Below are 20,947 nucleotides of genomic sequence, written 5' to 3' on the forward strand. Positions count from 1 at the left end.
ACTACATCTATATATAGTCATTTCAAACCTGTTGCCGGTAAATATCTGTAATGCTTTAAGACTCTTTTTTATCCTATTCAAACAGAATGTAGCTTATTATACAGTCCTCGTTTTTGCATAGAGCCTGACCATGACACTAATCCTACATCTAAACGACTTGTGAATTACAAATTTGTAAATATGCATTTGCTCAGCTGTCGGTAACAACAGATTTGTTACTTGGTATGTCTTTTGAGCAAAGTCACCACATGCTTATCCCTCTAAATATTTCGTCCAAGACACTGCGTACTCATTTTTATGACGACTTTGGCTTCATAATCCACATCGGGTAAGCTGGCCCATTCCCATTTCAGTAACAGCACAAACACAGGGAACCTACTTAGGGGCTTGGCATCAAGTAGAACCGATTTGGCAGAGGTCGTCAGTAAAGAAGAACTTATATTTTTTCTCAGTATTCAAGTCGCTTTTTCCTTCTTGTACTACTTCCCCGCAATTGGCTACGATTTCAGACTACTGTTACTTCTAATCTACAGTTTTTAGCTTTTATGCAAAACCACTCCTAGAATACTAACTTGGAAATCGCTCATTTAACACGTATTTGGCTAGAAATGTACCATGTTTCTTCTACTTCTTGAGCACTTGATTTGAGCGCCTCCGCGCATTAGGTACTGCGGCTACTTACGCCTAAAGTTGAGGTCCATATCTTTCACAGTGTCACAATTGCGAATCACATGGTCCAGATATCTTCAGACATATTGTGAACTGTGCACAAAACGATTAAGAAGTGTGGACAAAATGTGTTTTAACGGGGCAAATTCACAAGCCCAACTAATGCGTGATGATTTTTACGGTTATATTACTGACCAAGCGAAAACTTTCCATTCTGCATTATCCATGAAGCGTGGTCTGGGTTGGTTGAATGTAATTAGCCCGCACTGCGTATGACCATTGTATGACTGTCAGCAAGTTCCTCAACATGGTGTGACGCTGTGCGATAGAATGTTTTCTTACTGCAAGAGATTTTAAATCAATGGTTTGGTAGCACGTGCTAGGCCAGTCTGAAGCTAACGAACCGTGGTCGTAATGCAATCAGCTTGAGCATATTTGTCAGACAAACAAGTCGCGTTTGCCATAGTGTAAAGTCTAGTTGTGTTTCCAACTTTAGTTCCAGCACAATATTGATTGTTATCTCGCCCTTTGTTCCACTCCGGCGCAGAACTGCTCTCTTATAATAGTTACATTGTCTGATTGTCGCAAACACAAACTCCCACCGCGATTGTCGACTCATTGCGAGCCCTGCGCGGTAATGAAATAGTCACGCTCGATAGCGCGCAGATGAAGTGAGCAATGAGCAGATTTGATATCTTTCTGTTTTGGAGTTCTTCTACAAAATCACCATAGTTGATGACTAGTCACTATAGAAGTACATCTATTTTTTTGAGCACTCAAGTAGGTTTAACGTGCTTCTACTACTCGAGTGGTTTTGTTTCAGACTACTCCCACCCAATGTTCCCTCTAAGCTGCGTGCGTGCGCAAATGTGCAGTGCTGACACGGTCTCTGCGCACAGAAAATCTAAGTTACGCACAAAAAATCCGAAGTGATGACCTTTTTTTTAGTCGTTACGCACTGTTGTCCAAGTGTCTGCGCAGTATGTTGGTGAGTGTGCGCAGACTCGTCAAAATTAGAGGGAACATGGCTTCCACCTATACTTCACAGTTTTGCAGGCAAAACTTCTTACTTTTCATGTTTTGGATTTTTGTCAAGTAGAAATTTATTTTGGGGTATACGTGGAACACTTTTTTGAGTCATGGCTAGGGCGATTTTTTTTACCTTAACATCTGAAGATTTTGACCTAAAAAATCAAAAATTTTTTGACATTAAAAAACTCCATTTTGACCTCATGTACGTAAATTTGGTGTTTTCCCACATAATGTTAGAATTGTACTACTTATTTTCATTTCTGGTTGGAACTGTCTGTCATTACGAAGTAGTTTGGCCTGGAAAAACTTTTTTGACCTAAAAATTGACCTAATTTTTACATGAAAAACTTTATTGCAACGAAATCTGAGCCTATGAAGAATCCCGTAGTTACATCACGCATTATGGTAGAAATAATTAAAAATTTGTTGTAGTACAACGAAAGATAGTTTCGTACATTCTCGGGTAGAAAGTTTCCGTCCTTATTAAGTAGCTTGCCAAGAATTGAGAAAGTACATTCAACAGCAGCAGTTGTGGGCTGGCAACACTGAAGTTATGCGTACACTGCTGGTGACACACCGTGTGGCTTCATTCTGACAATGTTGCCTACATCACAGTTCTTCATCATGCGCTTCTTGATAGATGAACCGATGCCCACGCAGCCTTTCTTCAGTTAGCATAGTGTGGTACGTTGAGCATAACACCATGTCAAACTATTTGTTTCGTTTGACCGTTTGTGATTCACAGTGAGCAGACAATGGTCTGCAACGGCAGGCCTGTAAAGTAGGCTGCAAGCTGTAAAATGTAAAATGTTAAGTTCTTCCATAGCCTTTATATAGGCTATGGTTGATCTACAGTGCAAACATCTACGATCAAAACGAAATGCAGGTTGCAAAAAAAAATTGACTTGGCAGAAAATTTTGACTTATTTTGACATGTCAAAAAAATCGCCCTAGTCATGACAACTGTGTGAATTAGCCCCTGTATGATGGATCATCATTGATGATAATAATTGAATGTATTTTTTAAAGTTGCACCTATACCCGTGGTCATTCATTACTCAGTTTTTGTTAGTGGCGAAGCTTCACCCTGCGAAATCGACAATGGCCGGTTCCGATTAACTGTCGAAATATGCGACCTGTCGACAGAATCTACTTTTTGAAACTACATGAGTACTTTTCATATCTTCATATTCTACATCCACTTGTGGATACTACATGTCTTGGCAATCGTTACTTCGACTTCACGGCGTTGCTTCCGCTTATGCTTGAGTACCGACTGCTTTGAACACCTCAACGTGATACGGAGTATGGAATAGGTTGGGATTTGCGTTTACAGGACCTCAAATCCACGCATGTGTGCCGGTGTCCTGCAGCATATCTCTTGTCTCCTCGCGTTGCACGTTTGTTGCACGCTCGCGTTTGTTTGCTCTCTGTCGGTCAAACGCATTCGTGTGCGCTCGCTTTTTCTGCGTGACTGTGTACAGAGAGGTTTTTGCTTGTGTGCGCCTTGCACACAAGTCGACGCAATTTCACCAACCGCGGCTACGCGGGTAATTTTTCGGTTTTCCGCTCGCGAATTCCGGCAGAAACGGAACGCGTACGCGGTAGCGCATCATCCGATTTCCACGCCAGTTCGCTGTAAGGTTATGTCATGATCGGCCTGCCAAGTCGGCTCACTGCCAACCATGAACACCGCACGCCTTTCGCATTATCGACCAGTAAACATACTTCTGCCGCACGTAATTCGCTTATACTGCTTTTAGTAAATATTCATGATAAGTATTCAATAACTTATGAGCAGCGCGGCGCTAATAAATCATTATAAATACGTGTTGTACATCTGTACTATGTGTGACAACTGTCTGCTTTGTACTTTGTTACGTTGATGTAGCGCAGATGTATTGCACGTATGTAAAAGATCGGGAAATTGTGAAATAATGGTTCGCCAGTAATATAATCGATCGGTGTTGCGAAACTGCAACCTTTGACATATCGACAGTCTTGATTGTCGGGTGGTGTTTGTTCGCTGTGACGAAATAATGAATGGAAGGTCTATTTTTATTGGTCGCACACGCAGATATATCGCATGCATGGTGAGCTATGCCATACACAATTACTATCGATGAAACTGACCTATTTACGGAGGCACGGAGTAGGCTTACTTTTTCGTAGTACTGGAGTAGGTTGGGACTACTTCCAAATCCGTACTTAAGAATTGTAAGGTTTTTGCGTAAATCTAGGCCTTGAATACTTATATCTTTACTAAAGCTATTTCTTCATAAATATGTATACTTGTCACGTGGAGAGGACTTATACTGAAGTAGCTCCGCAATGACTTATTATATTATTAGTTGCAGTATTTGCTTACCCTTTTTTGTGTAATATGTATAACTGATGTATTGTGTCAAATACCGTTCTCCCGTTGATATATAATATGTACACGAATAAAGCAAATATTATGGTGACCTCACCTCATTACATCATCATTATCCGGACTGTGCCAAATAGAAGCATATATGATATTGCAGTTTTTGTCGTTTCTAATAGAAGCCCTTCCTAGTTTCGTTAAAGAAATGTTTCACACCGTTACTTTTGGCAACCCACAACATCGGTAATTCGCAAAGCAAATGTACAACACGGCCGGATGAAAGAAACAGCCTTCAGAACTTAGCAGTGTACGGCCCCGTTTGAAGTTGTGGGGTAAACATGTCGCTTATGTGTTTCCCATTCGATTGTGAGCAATACGATACGTCTCACTAGGAGACAAAGCGATACAGTGCAGCTGCTGTTACAGCCGTGCTAGGGTGGTATTTAAACGGTCATATTTTATGCCTTTGCGAGTATTTTCGGAACGTTTTCACCACAGCGCCGTGCTGTGCGTAAACCGTTAAATTGTTATTACTGAAAATATTGAAATCTGGCAATAAAATCAAGGCTTTCGCAATGTCGTCATTTCCTCGCGCTCTACAAATGTCGAGTATGGGACGCATGCGTTTATGGCGCGGGTTGTATGGGTTGTAAATTCAAGTACTGTGTCAACGGCATTAACCCAATTCCTCAATACAAAACGCTTCATAAGCCTAATTGTACACGTGATAAGGAAGTAGTTCATTGGCGAAGGTGTTGCCGGATAAACAACGATTAGACCGATTTTCCAAGACAATTAGCACTAATTCGTTGTGCAGAGAGTTCTGTATACTGCTATTAACCTTATTGTCTGATTTAGAAAGTGTGACGTCGATTTGATTACAATGTCGGGTGTAAACAATAGACATCTTAGGGGTTTTATTTGTAACCGCGGCGCCGAATCGAACCCCTTAATTACCGAAACATTGGTCCATCCTTCCCAAGGATTAGGCACTGTACTTTGGGAGCGAGTGCTTATTAGGTCTGGACAAAACGGAACACCTGGAGCACCACCCACACGATTACTCACATGACATTTATTTTTGCTTCTTAGAACTTGAGCATTGAATACGCATATTGGAAGACCATATAGCGATTGCCTAAGGAGAGAAACATTAATATACATATACACATTAATAATAATATCGCACTATCCCTTGTTCACGAATGCTCAGATTATGTCATAGCACGTGTACAAGTAAAAAGTAATCGTTTTATTACAAAGAAATCGAGTAGATGTATGAAATGATCGTTTGTGATTACGGTTTTTTCGAATCGACTTGGTTACGATAACGATTACTTTAAAATGCTGTAATCGTCGTCATCGATTACGATTACAAATCACGATGGCCCGTGTCTGCTTCCTATCGATTTTGCGACCGCAATCAATTGACTTTTGAATCCTGACCGACGCCTACCGTTAGTATTCATATTTCTTCGTCGTAATGATAATACACGCGCGACTTCTTGACGAAACTTCCCTTACTCTGTCCGCAGGCTTTACGTGTGGATAGTTTTTGACCGCAAATTACGATTTCGCCTCATCGTAACACCGTGCCGTTTGCCAGTGATGGCGAGATTTGAGCACAAGCGGTCAGTAACGATTAACGAAGTCCTCCTTTGTCAGAGTAGATAAGTAGCTTTTGGCAGCTTTGCCGACAGACAGCGTAATGGTGGAGCGTCCGTCTTCTTGGTCGGTAGGTCGTGGATTCAATCCCCGGCTGGGTCAGACCAAAGACCTGATTAGTAACACTGGTATTCATGACTTCACCGCTTGTCGCTCAGCATTACCAGAATAGCATGGTGGGGCTGTGAAAGACTTACAAATCCTTACAAGGCTATATCTGCAGCTTTCTTGTCCAGCGACATATGCTTATGCACTCGCGTGTATGTATATCATGAGTCAGTATATGTGCCACAAAATATACTATGCCCTATTCCTATTTTTGCCTCCTTACTGTAGCTATTTAGTCTATGGAACGCTCAAATGTCGGGCAACCATCGCCGGCGCCAGTTTTAAGCCCCGTCGATAACTTCCGATTTTGAATTTCCAGGACATGGTCCACGGCCTGGAAGAGCTGCTCTCGTACGAAGGCGACGTGGAGGCCGATCTGGGAATCACGTTCCAGGCCGCGAAGCAAGAATTCGGAATAGTGCGCAGCCACCCTTTGAAAGCGGCCGGCGACAAAATCGCGGTCACCAACGCCAACAGGAAGGAATACGTGCAATGCTACGTCAACTGGATTCTCAACAAGGCCGTGTACAGGTGCGATGTCCTTTTTGGAACGTGAATAGCCGGATCCAAACTCCTGTCATGTAAATGGTGCGAATATTCAAATGACAAAATGACTGACCCACAACTTTGTCGCAAAGTGCAATGAAATCGGCATCGTCGAAAAAATACCAAATTATCTTTAACGTTTCAGAGTCGATTCAGTCACGCTCTTGATTTTGCTTCGCCCTAGTCATGTGATCAAGTCAACACTGAATCTTTCCATTCGCTTTAAAAAAAATACAACTTCTAATCCTTTTTCAACTCAGCTGAAAATTTGCATATTTGACAGCACGTAATTGACGCTAGGTTTCTTTGCCCGTCCATAAATTTTCATCCCTGTCACGGCCATGCATGCAGTTACCTAATGCTATTTAGGTCTCTCAAGTACTACAAACCACGCTTGTTATGTAATTATTATATCTATGGGGCAGTGGCCAGCCAGGTATTTGCAGTTTCAGTGCCTCGCAAACGAATTGGATCGTAAAATTGCCGCGGATGGAGTGATATGTAATCTATTTGCGTGATTGTGTTTACCCGTTGTCTCGCAGTACTTCCCAGAAGCCATCGTTTGTACTGTATAGTCCCCGCGGGACCGGCTATTAATACTTCCGATTTATGAGAATACCGGGTACAGCGCTGTGAGGAGTACCTAGGAAACTGACGCGTTGTATAATCGGTATATTTCCACGACCCCGCCGATTAGAACACTTTCGAGGACTCAATGCAGACTTGTACAAGGGTTGCTCAAAAGAATTTCACTGGCTACGTGATGAAATTGTTAGGTTGACTAAAACAACGCTCTTCGCCTAATTTAGCTCTCAATTCCAACCAGTAGAAGCGAAGTTCTCGCAGTATAAAATTTTGAATTTATTATTTAGAAAATGAATTGAAATAACAAAAAAATTTCTGCTCACCCCATAATATTTTCACGCTGCCAGTAGTGACGTTGCGCACCAAATTTGGCTCAATTCCAACCAGTGGAAGCCGAGTTATTGCAGTAGAAAACTTTGGATGTGAATAAAATAGTATTTACTGTGGCTCACGCATTCATTTAACCATAGAATTAGAATTCTTTCAACTGCAATAACTTCGCTTCTATTGGCTGGAATTGAATCGAATTTGGTGTGCATCATCTCCACTGACAGCCCAACTATTTTACGGGAAAGACAGAAAAGTTTGAATTTTTATTTTTTATATAATAAACCCAAATTTTTCTACTGCATGAATTTCGCTTCTACCGGTTGGAATTTAGCCAAATTTGGTGTGCAGCGTTTTTTTACCCAACCCAACAATTTCACTGGTGAAATTTGAAGGACAAGGTTTTTTTGAACAGCCGTCTACCAACTACTGGATTTTGAAAATGCACTAGAAGTAGAACTACTCGAAAAGCCTGTAGTTAATTGATCGTTAACTAAACTAGATTGGTACTTTCTACAAGCCTAGGCTAAGCCGAACCTGTTGAGGCATTCATTGTTCATACTCGAGTAGAAGTAGAAGTGACTTCATAAATTTCTACTCAAGTACAAGTAGCCGACCGAGATTTCCAAGTAAGGTCTAGTTTTACGTTAGGCTGCAAACTGCAATCTACAATTGAAGTAGTCTATACGAGTAGGCCGTCTCACTAGAGTAAGTAGTGCTACAAGGTAAAACATACTTTAGTACTCCGTAAAAGTATGAGATATTTCGTTACTCTTTCTGACCACCACCTGATCGTAAGTTGGAGACGTTTTTGTGCAACCGCTCATTAAACCGTCTTATCTTTACAATAGGATTTGCGCGCGCAATTATTCTCTTAATGGGTCGCGGGAAGAATCGTTTTTCACGGTGCGTAATTACTTGTTTTCCAGGCAATTCAGCGCGTTTTCGGAAGGGTTCCACACCGTGTGCGATTCAAGCGCTCTGTCGCTGCTCTGCGCGGAAGAAGTGGAGACTCTGGCTTGCGGCAATTCCGTGTTCGACATGAAGGACTTGAAGAAATTCACTACCTACGAGGTGAGAACAACACCGCGGCACGCGCATATGAAGCAATATATCGCTCCGAGAAAGTGTATGGGCGAGGCGAGCGTATTGACGCGGCCAGAGGTGGTCACTGATCATTAGCGGTGTACTTTTACTTATTTTGGACCACACAAGTGGATTATACCCGCTTGCACCACTTATCAATGGGTTATATTTACAGACTATTTCCACCTTGACTTTGGGAAGCCGTTGCGGTACATCGCAAGCATACAACTACATATATCGGTTGTTTTAGATTGACTACTGTCACCCATATAGACCAGCTGCAAATGCATCATATTTGTACAGCGTAAGGCATATGTCGTCATTTGACAACTCTTCGTTGATCCTTATGCACAGAGTGCAAGTTTGCGGGGGATATAAACCGAGTGATAGTGCACTTATTGTGATTTGTGCTTGACTAGTTGCCATTATTTTGGTATTAGTAAACTCGTATAGGCACGCGCTCTTCGCAGAAACAATCTACGAATGTCTATCACCAGTTGAACTCGAGAGATGTCTCGATGTGTGATGGGTATTCATTCGTCCATGCGTTTGCCGCTAGTGGGGTAGTATGCAAGCATTTTCTTTTCAGTAATTCTCTTCGGATTTTTAAAAGTATAAAGATCATTTGGGATGAGTTTGTATCGCTTTTATGACTGAAGTTGTGATAAAACCCGCGCAAAACAGCCCCAGCACCTTTGTCACGGGAGCACAATATATTTTCAAAGATTGCACCTGTTTGTATCGTCATCATTCACTTTTACTTCAGTCACGAAGATACATCTTTCAATTTCGTAAGTATAGAATGATAAATCGCTAAAATGATGCGACCCCTGGACCAAATATACCCCTTCGAACAACATACCCGAGTGGTTTAATACTTTCACTTGAGTAGGGATGTTTTGTACTTTGATCACGTCGGGACACGGTCTGGTCTTACGATTCAACATAGAATCACGGAGTCTCTTCTCTGCCGATTGCGCCGTCTAATGCACATATGGCGAAATCGGTGTTTGCTCTACAGCCAGCGAAAGTGTGAACAGCCGAGACTTGTATTTGTCTAATCGGCGGATTAGGTGGGTTTCTGCGCCGATCGCGCAAAATATTATCGCGGCTTCGAATCCGCTGTTTTTCGATGCGCGCGCAAATACGAAAATATCCATTGTCTTGGCCTCAGCCGATTTCGAAATTAGCCTTATCGCACAAAGGAGGAAAAGGCTTGCCGGAAACTTTCGATGTGCGACTCGGTTTTGTGTTAGCGTTAATTGTGTTTGTGTCAGCATGAATTACAAGAGCTATTACAAGGTATTACAAGTTCTATGTCGAACAGCATTTCAATCCAAATATATAGATAACTAACCTACGGATCAGAGATCAGCGTATTTAATATTTACAAATCCGGATTTAAGTTTCAAATCCAAGCCCATATCCGGTAATGACTGAAATTTCGCGAAAGAGTCGCATGAAGACCGTAAACTGTAAGAAATTTATATCCGAATCCAAGTCCAGCATCACAAAAATTGTAAATTCAAATTCGATCTAATTCGACCCAAATCCTTAAATCTGATTTTCTAAAATCCAAATTCATGCTCGTCTCTGCTACGGACAGAGACGAATCACGTGACAGCAGGATTGGACAATCTGAGACGGCTAGCGATTTCTCGTAGCTTCGTAAACAAACATGGTGATATCTTACAGCTTCGACCCGCAAAATGTATTGAGCTGGTCTTTCTACCTTTTCGTTGTATCGCAATCTTCTGGTGTTTGAAATTGATGTAATTATCGCAAAAGCTTACGCTGATGGGGAAAATGTATCTTTTTAGCGGCCACAAGCAAGGCATTGTCAATTACACGTTGTGGGAGACCTCCTAACAGTGCTAAAGACAAAAAAAAATACGCAGTTGTTTTCAAAGATTTTTATTCTCGGATTTCTCTTTCAACTTGAACAAATGAATGTATGGCTGAAAATTAGTGTCACGGCACCTGCTCTGACGGCATACGATATCGGATCTTTGTGCTGACCATGAGTAACGCCCCATCGGGCGCGACCGGACACGCTCCGTTGACTTGTTAGCCTTCGGCGCTTTGTTTGTTATTGCTCGCCGTTCGCTTGATTGCGAAACCTTGCTTGGTCCAGCGGCTGGCACTTTCGGTTGTGAATTGTTTTGGATTACATACCCCGATTTTTTTTTGTTCGCTGTGAAATCGGCGATTCAATTGTGCTGAGAAAGCTCACCAGCGTTTGTATAGTCGGAACTTTGTCCAATTACAAATATTTCTTTATTTTTTGAATTTTGGTTCATTGTTCCCTGTAAGATCCGCGATTTGATTCTACTGAGAAAGCTCGCCAGCGTTCGTCTAATCGGAACTTAGTCGGATTGTAAATATTTCTTTGTATCGTTGAATTCTCGGTATTTAGCTGGCAATTGGCAAATGGCGTGATTATCGATTTGGCGATTAGGCCGTACTGTGCTAATACGCGTGTCCCCTTCGAATACGGTATAATAAAATATATTGTCGGTACTATAGTTTCCTCGGAGATATATATTCCCACCAACTAACGTGGTACACTGTGAATAGTCAAGCATCAGACTACCTATGTGACTGTATTGACGGGTTAACGTAGCCTGAGACTATCGAATAGATAGCCTGGCATAAGACCTTAGCCTGGCATAAGACCTTAGTTGAGAAGATACATCAGATAATGTCAGTCGCACGGGAAACTAGTGCAGACCTGGAAAATGACATGCATTTGCATATGCCCCCCCCCCCATATTTACGAATACGAAAAAGAGGACATATAAACCGGAAATTTATTCACTCAACTCTGATCGTTGATGAACTGACTAAAAAAAGGTCCTTTTTCCGAGACGGTGCGAATAGGCCGTCTTCACGTGCATTTTTGGATGTGGTAATTAAAGATATCTCACTGAGCATTCTAATATTTTCGCCCGCCAATCGCCCCCTTGTTTCTCAAAAGCACCCACGTTGGGAACCACCACTCTAGCACATGCAATAAGCATGTAATTCCCTGTCACTGGTTTATATTCGTCCGCCGAATTTGTCGGGAAAGCTAAATACTTTCGATTCAAAACCTGCTCAGTGCTCATTTCCTATTAGTGGCTCTAATTCCTGTTAGTGGAAGCGTATTCAGTAAAATCGTGACCGCGGAAACGCGTCATCGTACGACCATGGCGCGACCGACAATACATTGGAAATTTGTATCGTCAAGGAAAATAACGGCTTCTCTTAAAAACCAGCACCGGTCGCTACACGAAACGCACGGATTCTCAGAACTGGGAGCATGCGACTCTAATTAACATTATTCGACAAGCTTTATTTAAACACTACACCCATCAAAATCGGCGGCATCACATAGGAGAAATTAGGAAACGCACACTGATATTTCGTACGAAATGACTTTACACGGAGCAGAGATTTCCCGAAAATCTGGCGATCGCAGGTTTTCCCGGATTAAATTAGGTTTGCTATTCGCGACGCTTGGCTCGAACTCTTTGCGTCAGTGACCAAATTTTACTGCAGTCTCACAGTTAAAGTCAATGCAAACAAATGCAGCTGATCATAGTTTGAGCATGATGACTCGGTTGGGAATTTTGTCCGTTAGAATTGACAGAATGATTCGATTGTGTGCTGAAGAAATGTAAGCATGCGCCACTAGGCGATGCAGTTCATCTCTTTGCCTCACTAAGGACAAACGTACGGATTTTCGTTATAGATTTTGTCAGATTTTTTCGCAATCATCAATCCTACTTTTCGGAGTCGTATATACATAAGCATGATACCTGCACCTACAGAGATTTGACTTGGTAGTTGAGATAGGCTTTCTGCAATGCAGTGGGAAATACACATCAACTCGTAGGACCTGTGTCTCCATAAGAACCGGGCAAAATAGATTACTTGGAGTATTCGAGTAACACTCATTATGACGTCGTAACGGTAATAATGACTTGAAAAGTTCAAATATCGATCCTTTCTGCGGCCACAAGGACAATGATGCCGTTTACGCGTCATCCGAAACAATTTTGCGTTTCTGCACCATTACTATTTCGTAGTGCTTTGGGTCCATTGTGAGGGCCGATCACTGCTTGACAGCAGACTTGTACAATTAGATAGTTCTAGTTGACTAATTAAGAGTTAAATACCGGTAATACAATTTACGAAACGTTTCCAGGCTCTAATTTTAATTCCAATCGATTTTTTTCATGCACCATAGTCTAAATTTCGGAGTTTTGGCGGTAGCTTATTCCAAATATGTGTATCAAGCTGCGTGTTGTTTATTATAATTCCACTGCGGCTCACTTGTATATGAAAAACGTGAGTTTTGGTTTTGGAGGCATGGAGCATAAGTTGGTTGGATGCCATCCATTTTGACACTGGCGACAGCTTAGTGTCAACGTTGTGAAATGCATCAGATAAAATCGGGAACTGTACTTCTAATTCTAATCTAATCTAGTTGCCCAAGTCAGCTTGGCAGAAATCGCCGTTTCACGAATCTTGACGGCCTTGCGCCACATGTTTTTCGATGCTAAACTGTAACTCTTGGTGTGAAGGCGTATATTTTCGAAGCTCGAAAATGTCGACTTACATTGCCCGACTCCCAATCATTGCAATCGATAGCTGATACTTGACACAAATCGTTGTATAGACCAAAAATGATATTTGCAAGTCCTTGCGCCGAACACGCTGAATCTGCTACCTGCAGCGTGTAATTATATTTAGTTATATCTGAGCAGATTAGCAGTTGAAGTGTTGGCTGCGGCGGGATTTCATTGGATAAGGCATCGACGCCTGCGCGATTCCATTGGTCGATATCCGCACCCACCTACCTATCGTTATTAAGCGAGGACCGCTTACCACATTGCGTAAGCTAGCCAGCCAGGAATGCGCAGTCGATTCTTGCCAAATTGGTTGTATAACTTCCGATGTTGTCGATTAAAATGCGTCCGTTTTCTCCTGCGGCGCAATCCAAGCATGATACATGCTTTTGTTTTTGGCGCAGTATTTGATCGGTCATGGCATTATCATATCTACTAGAAATCAGGCTACGGTATGGTTACATGCGTACACGCGCATCCCAATAAGTAAAAATTAGTCAAAATCACCGATTCTTACGCGGAAACAGATCCCGCTCCACCCGTGGGATATATCTCCATATTAATTGGTGTGCTTATCAGTACAGAACCTCATAACACGTTTGAATAATGTGTTCATATTTATTACGGGCTGACACTCACCACGGTTTACCCTTCGAGTAATACATATCAATATTTGAAGTTCTTTTTAGAGGTACAGAACTTCAATATACAATTGAGTAGTCCATTCATCTTGAAATGAACCCGAATATTTCCGGTTGACACTCGTCAGCAACTAGTTGAGAATTGGAAATAACATTGTATAGCAACAATCGTATCACAAAATATGACGTCACCGACATGAAATCTCGAATATGAATATGGAATATATTATTGAATTATATTGTATTTCACTCGTTTTCGTCTTACACCCATTCGAATGAGTGTAAAAGCAAAATGTTGTACCAAAATGTTCAGTTAGACTAAGTTGCGCCCGTTGCTGTCGCAGAAATAGGTGAGATACGCGATTTTCGTTCACACAGTGTAGGGTACATTTACACCGTGACAGAGCGAATATTCGCACACATCATAATAGAAGATAATGTACATCGTAAATGTCAGAGAGGTGGATAATTCTGATGCGCGTCGGTTTGTGACATTTAACCCGCCTCTGCTTCATTTATTTGTCCGGCCTGCCAGAATGTCAAAATGATATGCTGTCCCGTCGACCACTTAGAAATCTCCGTCCGCGCTAATCCGCGTTTTGCGTCACTAAAACGTGATAGAAGAATTTAAACAGGCTGGTTTCGACAGGCGACAACCGTCTTTAATGTGTGAATTTTAATGCGGATTGGCTGTAAGCGGAAACCTCATTGTCGTCGATTGCATTGGAGTTGAACCGGGATAGTGAGGTTGGGCGTACAATACACGTACGGTAGATAAGTCACACTATGGGCAGCGGGCACGCATGGTAGGCCTATACAGAATACGCGTATGTTTATGTACTTATGAGTGGCCCGACTTGAAAACATCGACTTCACCCGCTTCCATTCGATAAAACTCTGAGATTAGCGGGTTTAGTATTTCGTATCCAAACGTGGTGCCGGATTCGACCCCGCAACCACAACCCGGAAAGTTCTGGTCCTGTAGTGCCTTGAATCTACTGAAAAGTCATAATAGTTCAAAAAATTTACGCAAAAGTTACGTTGGTGCTCAAGATAGACTTGTCCAAACTGCAGATGTAGTTTGTTGAAGGTCACTAACTGGGATACTTCCAGTTCTAGTTGCATATTTTGAAAATCCAGTAGTTTTACAAGTCTGTATCTAGATCGATCGAAATTCGTTGTTACAAACGGAATGGAATCCGGATAGTAAGCTTTAAGCAGGATCGAATCCGGGACTGCGTTTTCTCAAAATCTGCGGGTCCGGATCAGGGTTCTGAAATTTCAATTTACGAAATTCGTTATTTGCCCACTTACTTCAGAGGTTTTATATCGATTTTTGAATATTTTCGAGTGTGTGCCAAGGGTTCGGACACGGAAACGGGGCCCGGATTCGAATTTTACTTAACCGGGTCTGTTCCGGAGCCCGAAAAACAGCCGTACATGCAGTCCAGACACGCAGAGCCGCCAGCAAAAAAATGTTTCGCGCAAGACACTTAGCTACGCGAACCGCACGCAATTTCCACTCCGATGTCACGTCATAATTGCAAAAGTGGCACCACAATCGCATCAGCTGTTTTTATACACGGTCGGATCCGACCGGTTCGTGCCGGCCACCAAAATCAGCGGCACGTTTTCGGTGTTATTGCAACGCGCTGCAACTATACGCCGGCTGATGCGTTTGTGCTGCAAAATCGATATACTTGCAAGCGTATCTTGCAGCAAGCGACCAGCGGACCTCGCTCGCTGACTGAATTACTATTAATAAAGATATTTATTATACGCTCAATGTATCTTGTTGCAGGGCTTCAGCGCTAACGACCCCACCATACTTCATTTCTGGGACGTGACGCTCTCGATGCATCGCGACCTACAGAAGAAGCTGTTGCATTTCTGCACGGGCAGCGACCGGGTGCCGGTCGGCGGGATGCAGGACTTGAAATTCAAAATCATTCGCGCGCCCACCGCGCAAAACATGTAGGTACCTTTGCGATGACTTCCCGTGGATTTCCCGAGAAGAGCTTGCTGAGTATTTCATTCCGCGTTGTATAGTCGTGCACCGCCTTTTGAGATTTATGACACGCCCTTTCTGTGCTGTGCTCTGCTTAGAGATGCACGGATCATAGTTTTTTCAGGATACAGATCCAACCCTTCGTAAGACACAGTTCCTTTTTCAAATCGGCTGAAAACTATCTCAATATCATTCATTCATTTAACGCAGGGGTGGCCAACCTTTTCAGTCAAAGGGCCACATTCGATTGACGAACTATTGCGCGGGCCACTAGCCGCGCTAAGCGCGAAAATTTTTTGAAGCTTATAGGTCAATAATATCGTCACTTGACTGTGTTGCGGGCCTGCTGTATATCGCTGGGCTCAGCTTGCAATGACTGGAATATTCGGCGCCTGAACATATTAATATCGAAAGCTTCGACCAACTTGCGTCAATCGTTTTGTGCCTATAGGTTTCATAGTCGACGGTCTTTCTGCAAGCGCAAACGTAAGGTCGCATATGCTGAACGACTTTGTCTCGTAATCGCGAATATATAGTTAGACTCAATCTGATACATTAGGAGCTCTTTCATTTTCACAAAGGGGTAACAATATTAAAAGCAAGAAATCAAGTGACAACATGTTGCGCGAAGCGTGTAGAACATTTTTACTTTTGATAAATCCATCGCAAATTATTCTGCTTTATCGTAGTGTAGGAAGATCTACCAAAATGTGACCGGTTCATGGATCTGCCAATGCGTCGGAACTGATATTTTAGTCATCACATTTTAAGTGTTGCGGCCAGACTAATCAAATTTTTGGTTGGCGTTGCAAGTTCACAATCTGTGCAATCCATTTTTGATAATATCACTAATTTCGGAAATTACCTCGCGGGCCACTCAAAACCTTGTCGCGGGCCACATGTGGCCCGCGGGCCACGGGTTGGCCGGCCCTGATTTAACGAATGCGTGCCACAGATAACGCGTGACCTCGGTACCACAGAGATATCTAGGTTGTAGTGGCGCCTTTCGTGAAATCTTCTAGCTGTGGTTCGGATGCAGTGACTTTCTGAGGAAAACGGCTGCCGCCGAAATGTTTACACATATTCAACTTTACTTTGAGACCATATGATATTTAGAGCACAGTACCCCTATAAAACTAAAACCAGTTATGTCCGTCATACTGGGGCAGGGTCATAATGAGTGATTTTATACACTCGGCTCGGAATCGAATCACTCAAGCCTGTCTGAGGCACTCGATTTTGATCGCCTCTAGTAAAGGTAAGGAACACGCCATTGAGACTCAATTAGGGATGCAGCACATGAATCACCCATTCGAAATCAATTCTAATCATTTTTGAGGCAGTACCATTCGAATGGAATAAGGTAGAATAATCACATTGCGGGTACACTGTAGTTTCTCCCATCCCAATAGCCATATTAATTGAGCTGAAGGGATGCCGCATCTAAACATACACATTCACAGTAGAATTATGTGCGCACTGCACTCGACCATTCAAGACACTGATATTTTGAGGTACGACTGGTATCTTATTTCAGTAATTACAGAAGCGGTGATTCGAATTTGACCATTGCCACATTTGACCTTTTGCTTGAGTTGGTAGGTATTTGGTGTAGGCGGTATATGCGTCAACCATAAATGAATCGGGTCAAATGTTGAGCAATTGCTGTCCGTTGCGCTGCGGCGCGCGCTTCATATCCAGCGTAAATTTGCGTTAATTCCTGTTATATTTCGTCACAAGTAGCGGTAGGCGGCAGAATCAACCGGTACGCCACGGAGCCGTAGCGCGCGGATTGCTGCTGTTTCGAATCGTGAATCGATATTTGGTTGCTGTTCAAAAGTTGCGATAAATTGTGTTATACAACGAATTACGGCGATTATGCCTTTGTTTGCTTGGGTCCTGTTGGCAATACACAACCCGAATCTGAAACTACGTAGGTTTAGGCTTGCTCCTCGTTGGCTAGATTACAGCTTTCGTGTCTTCGTTAGTCGCAGTGTATCTGTTCGCGGATTTTTTTGCGGATTCCGGAGATTTACTGATAATATTGTTGCCTAAAAACACTGCACACCAAATTTGGCTTGATTCCAGCTAGTAGATGTGAATGCACAGGAATTTAAAGACGTTTAATTTATTATAAAAGAATTAAAACAAAAAGTTATAATTCTTATGTTGACCCCAAGAAATTGTCAAGTTGTCTAAAAGAACGATGTTTAACCATTTTTGCTCACTTCCAGCCGATAGAAGCGGAGTTACTGCAGTTGTAAATTTTGGATTCGCAAAATAGCCTAGACGTTGGTTGATCCCAGAATTACTAATGAAAAACTCAATTAATTTCGCTTCCACGGATTGGAATTGCGTCAAATTTGTTTTGCGTCGTTTCTATAGACGGATTACAATTTCATGGGGTTGACAGTAAAATTTGAGATTTATTTTTTATAAATTCACGATTTTCAAACTCCTGTGCGTTCGCATCTACCGGTTGCAATTGAGCCAAATCAGGTGTACAGCGTCTTTAGGTAACCTAACAATTTGATCAGTGAATCTACGGAATCCGGAAAAATGAGTTATTTTTGGACAACCCTAATGTACATTAGCTAAATGAATACTAAACCTGATGTAAAATCAAGATTGTGTTCAGCGTAGCCCCGTCCAATTACAGAATATTTTGTCGAAGATTCTACCAATAGTGTGCGTAATCAGTCAATTCACGCTAGTCGCAAAGATCTTGCAATAAGAAACGTAGCCGCCTGCGCTAATAACTTGAATTGGTTTTGACGTGTCTTGGGAATTTTCACTTCTACTTGTAATTGAGCGCAAATATACGGATCTATTTCTACTTGAGTAGCGACGCCGACTGCTTTGATCACCTCTTCTACTGCGTTGTTTTATAGCTTTGGGACTGTTGCTATTTGTCGATCATTCATCTTAGGCAGCGCATGACCAATGGGCACGAACAATGCATCATGTTTATGTCGATTATCACGCTAATCTCATTCGATCTATGTATGCTTATGTACGTCACATCGCGACCTTTAGTGGAATTTCGCAAAAGCAGCTTTTGATTCCCGTACACATTCGTGATATTTGACATTTCAAAGCAGTTTGCAGTACTAAGAATTGAAATTAAGTGTAGTGTTCGGTATCGCTCGCGTTTCGAGTTCCATTTATATCAGTTGGGAAGTCGGTTAAAAATTGTTCATAGTAGCACCAACTATGAAATCCGTTTAAATTCGACATTCAAACGTAGATTTTGCCCACTCCCTATTCAATGGTTTTGTTTCAAACCAGCTCCATTTCTACTTGACAGTTTTTGACGCAAAACTGGCTACCTTTGACACTTTTTGAAGTAGAATGTAGTTTTTGGCAATGGTTTGTATCAACCCCGGTGTGCTATTAATGTAAACGCGCCCCTCTGCAACCAATACGTTGTCCGATTACTCGGAATAGCGTGCATAAGGTCTTGTTTCGCTATCAAACACTCCTCATCGCTTGATGTGGGTTGCATTATCAGTCTTGCGCCGCATTCGCCTGGTTCCGTATTAGAACGCGTGCAAACCGCAGTCCGCTTCTATGCTTAGCGTTAGCTGGCTTGGCTGCAATGCACAGTTGATTGTCCGGCCGGAAATGAACAATTGAAAATTCATATCACGCTCAACAGCTGATTTCGTCAATGCTCTTCGAGAGGCTCATACTGTATTGACAAGTACGCATGTGTGTGTCGAGTGGTTCGTGCTGACCCATATAGAGTGTTGTTTGAACTTGTATCCATGTCTGGTGCTCGGTGTTTTCGAACGATGCTATTTGCTCTCGCCTGTGAAGCGTCAACATATGTAGCATTGAGCTTGTGGCCATAAGCTTGTTGATTATTCCGCCGAAAATTTTGCACGTTTGAAGGGCTATTTTCATTAACCTCACCAATCACGCATACACTGTCGCTTCCGAACGTTACAGGATTGAGAGACTTTGTAAAGTTAGGTCCGGTAATTGGGTCACCATTTAGGCTCGCTATTGTTTTTAAAAAAGCGGCGTGCACAATGAATTCTTGGAAGATGAGTAATTAGATGCAATACATTCTAGTATCTGCCGACCATTTGTATTTCTTCCGTTTTGTACTGCATTCATAATGGCTGCACGAGTGCACTTGCTGCATACGCGTTGCGCAGCAATCAGATATCCAGCCGATTTTTCCTGGCCCTTCACAATACAGGGCCAGCTCGCTACTGCTCTATGGTATACCGGTTAATGCAACGGTGCTGAATCATTCAAGCGAATGCGATGGACTAGCCGCGCACTGTTAATAATTATAATAACAATTGTGCATGGGATCATAAATTTTCACCCCCTCAAGACACACAGTGTGCAATGCAATACACAAGACACAATGCGATGTATGCCCTGCCCACTGCCCATAGTCAGTTAGTTGCTTGCTTGCATTCTGTTCGTGCTCAACGGAAAGAACTTGTTTTTATTATGTTTTGAAGCGGTCGGTATCCCGGCTACATGAAATGACAAGCCTATGGTTCTATACGCGAAACGAACAAAGGAATACACTCGCCGGGGTGAAATGGCGAATGTGTGGTCACGTGACGAAATCGTCCAATCGCATGCGGGCGCTCTATCGCCCGCGAGTTCGCGTTATCGGCGATTCTCAGTAATCAACATGCGATGCTACTTGCTCCCTTGTCAGATAGGATTCAAACCGGAAAACCGCAATGTCGATTACGACCTACCTTTATAGTTAACAACTGTGGTTAACTATTGGAAAGGGATTGGCAGTTTTCCGATCGTATATGCTACTCAAGTTATAAAGATGATTATTAATTGCACGTTGATGATGGCTCTCATGTTTATGATCTCCAACGATTTGAACAGATGTGCGATTTGCAGTATTGTAGAATAGTTTTTGAGGTTTTCCTTTTTGGGCTTGTGGCCTGCATTTTATCGATGTCGGCAGACCAGGCCTATAGTGCGTTCTATTGAAAACTGCTTGCTTATTCAGATTAAGTGGGCTTGAGTTGAAGCAAACTGCATCCAAGTGTGTTACTATGTTGGGATCATATCGTAATGGTAATGCTACTGTTGTTCTGTCGATATCACTATATTTGTCGCTAGTTACCGCTCGGTGAAAACCGTTTATGCAAAATTTAATGAACACTGCACACTCCACTCCACACAACTGAAGTATGATCAATTAGTCAGCGCAGAGCTTACTCAACTGACTAATACGAAAAGCAGCGTAGAGTCGACGTAGTAAAAACACTGTGACGTAAAGAGAAAATATGACGTCACAGAGCTAAAC

The 20,947-nt window shown here is 42.3% G+C and overlaps 1 protein-coding gene across 2 annotated transcripts in view; it reads left to right on the forward strand.

Moving 5' to 3' along the window:
* LOC145455901 (putative E3 ubiquitin-protein ligase HECTD2) overlaps window positions 1–20,947 on the forward strand; it is a 52,195-nt gene that overhangs the window by 21,938 nt on the left and 9,310 nt on the right. For both annotated transcript variants that reach the window (XM_080333929.1, XM_080333930.1), the window contains exons 16-18: window positions 6,162–6,373; window positions 8,230–8,374; window positions 15,442–15,614. In XM_080333929.1, coding sequence (XP_080190055.1) covers window positions 6,162–6,373; window positions 8,230–8,374; window positions 15,442–15,614 — 530 coding nt within the window. The remainder of the gene's footprint in view (window positions 1–6,161; window positions 6,374–8,229; window positions 8,375–15,441; window positions 15,615–20,947) is intronic.

This window comes from Botryllus schlosseri, chromosome 14 (assembly GCF_051294905.1).
Source record: "Botryllus schlosseri isolate E-star chromosome 14, Bs_hap1, whole genome shotgun sequence".
In the NCBI taxonomy this organism is placed as follows: domain Eukaryota; kingdom Metazoa; phylum Chordata; class Ascidiacea; order Stolidobranchia; family Styelidae; genus Botryllus; species Botryllus schlosseri.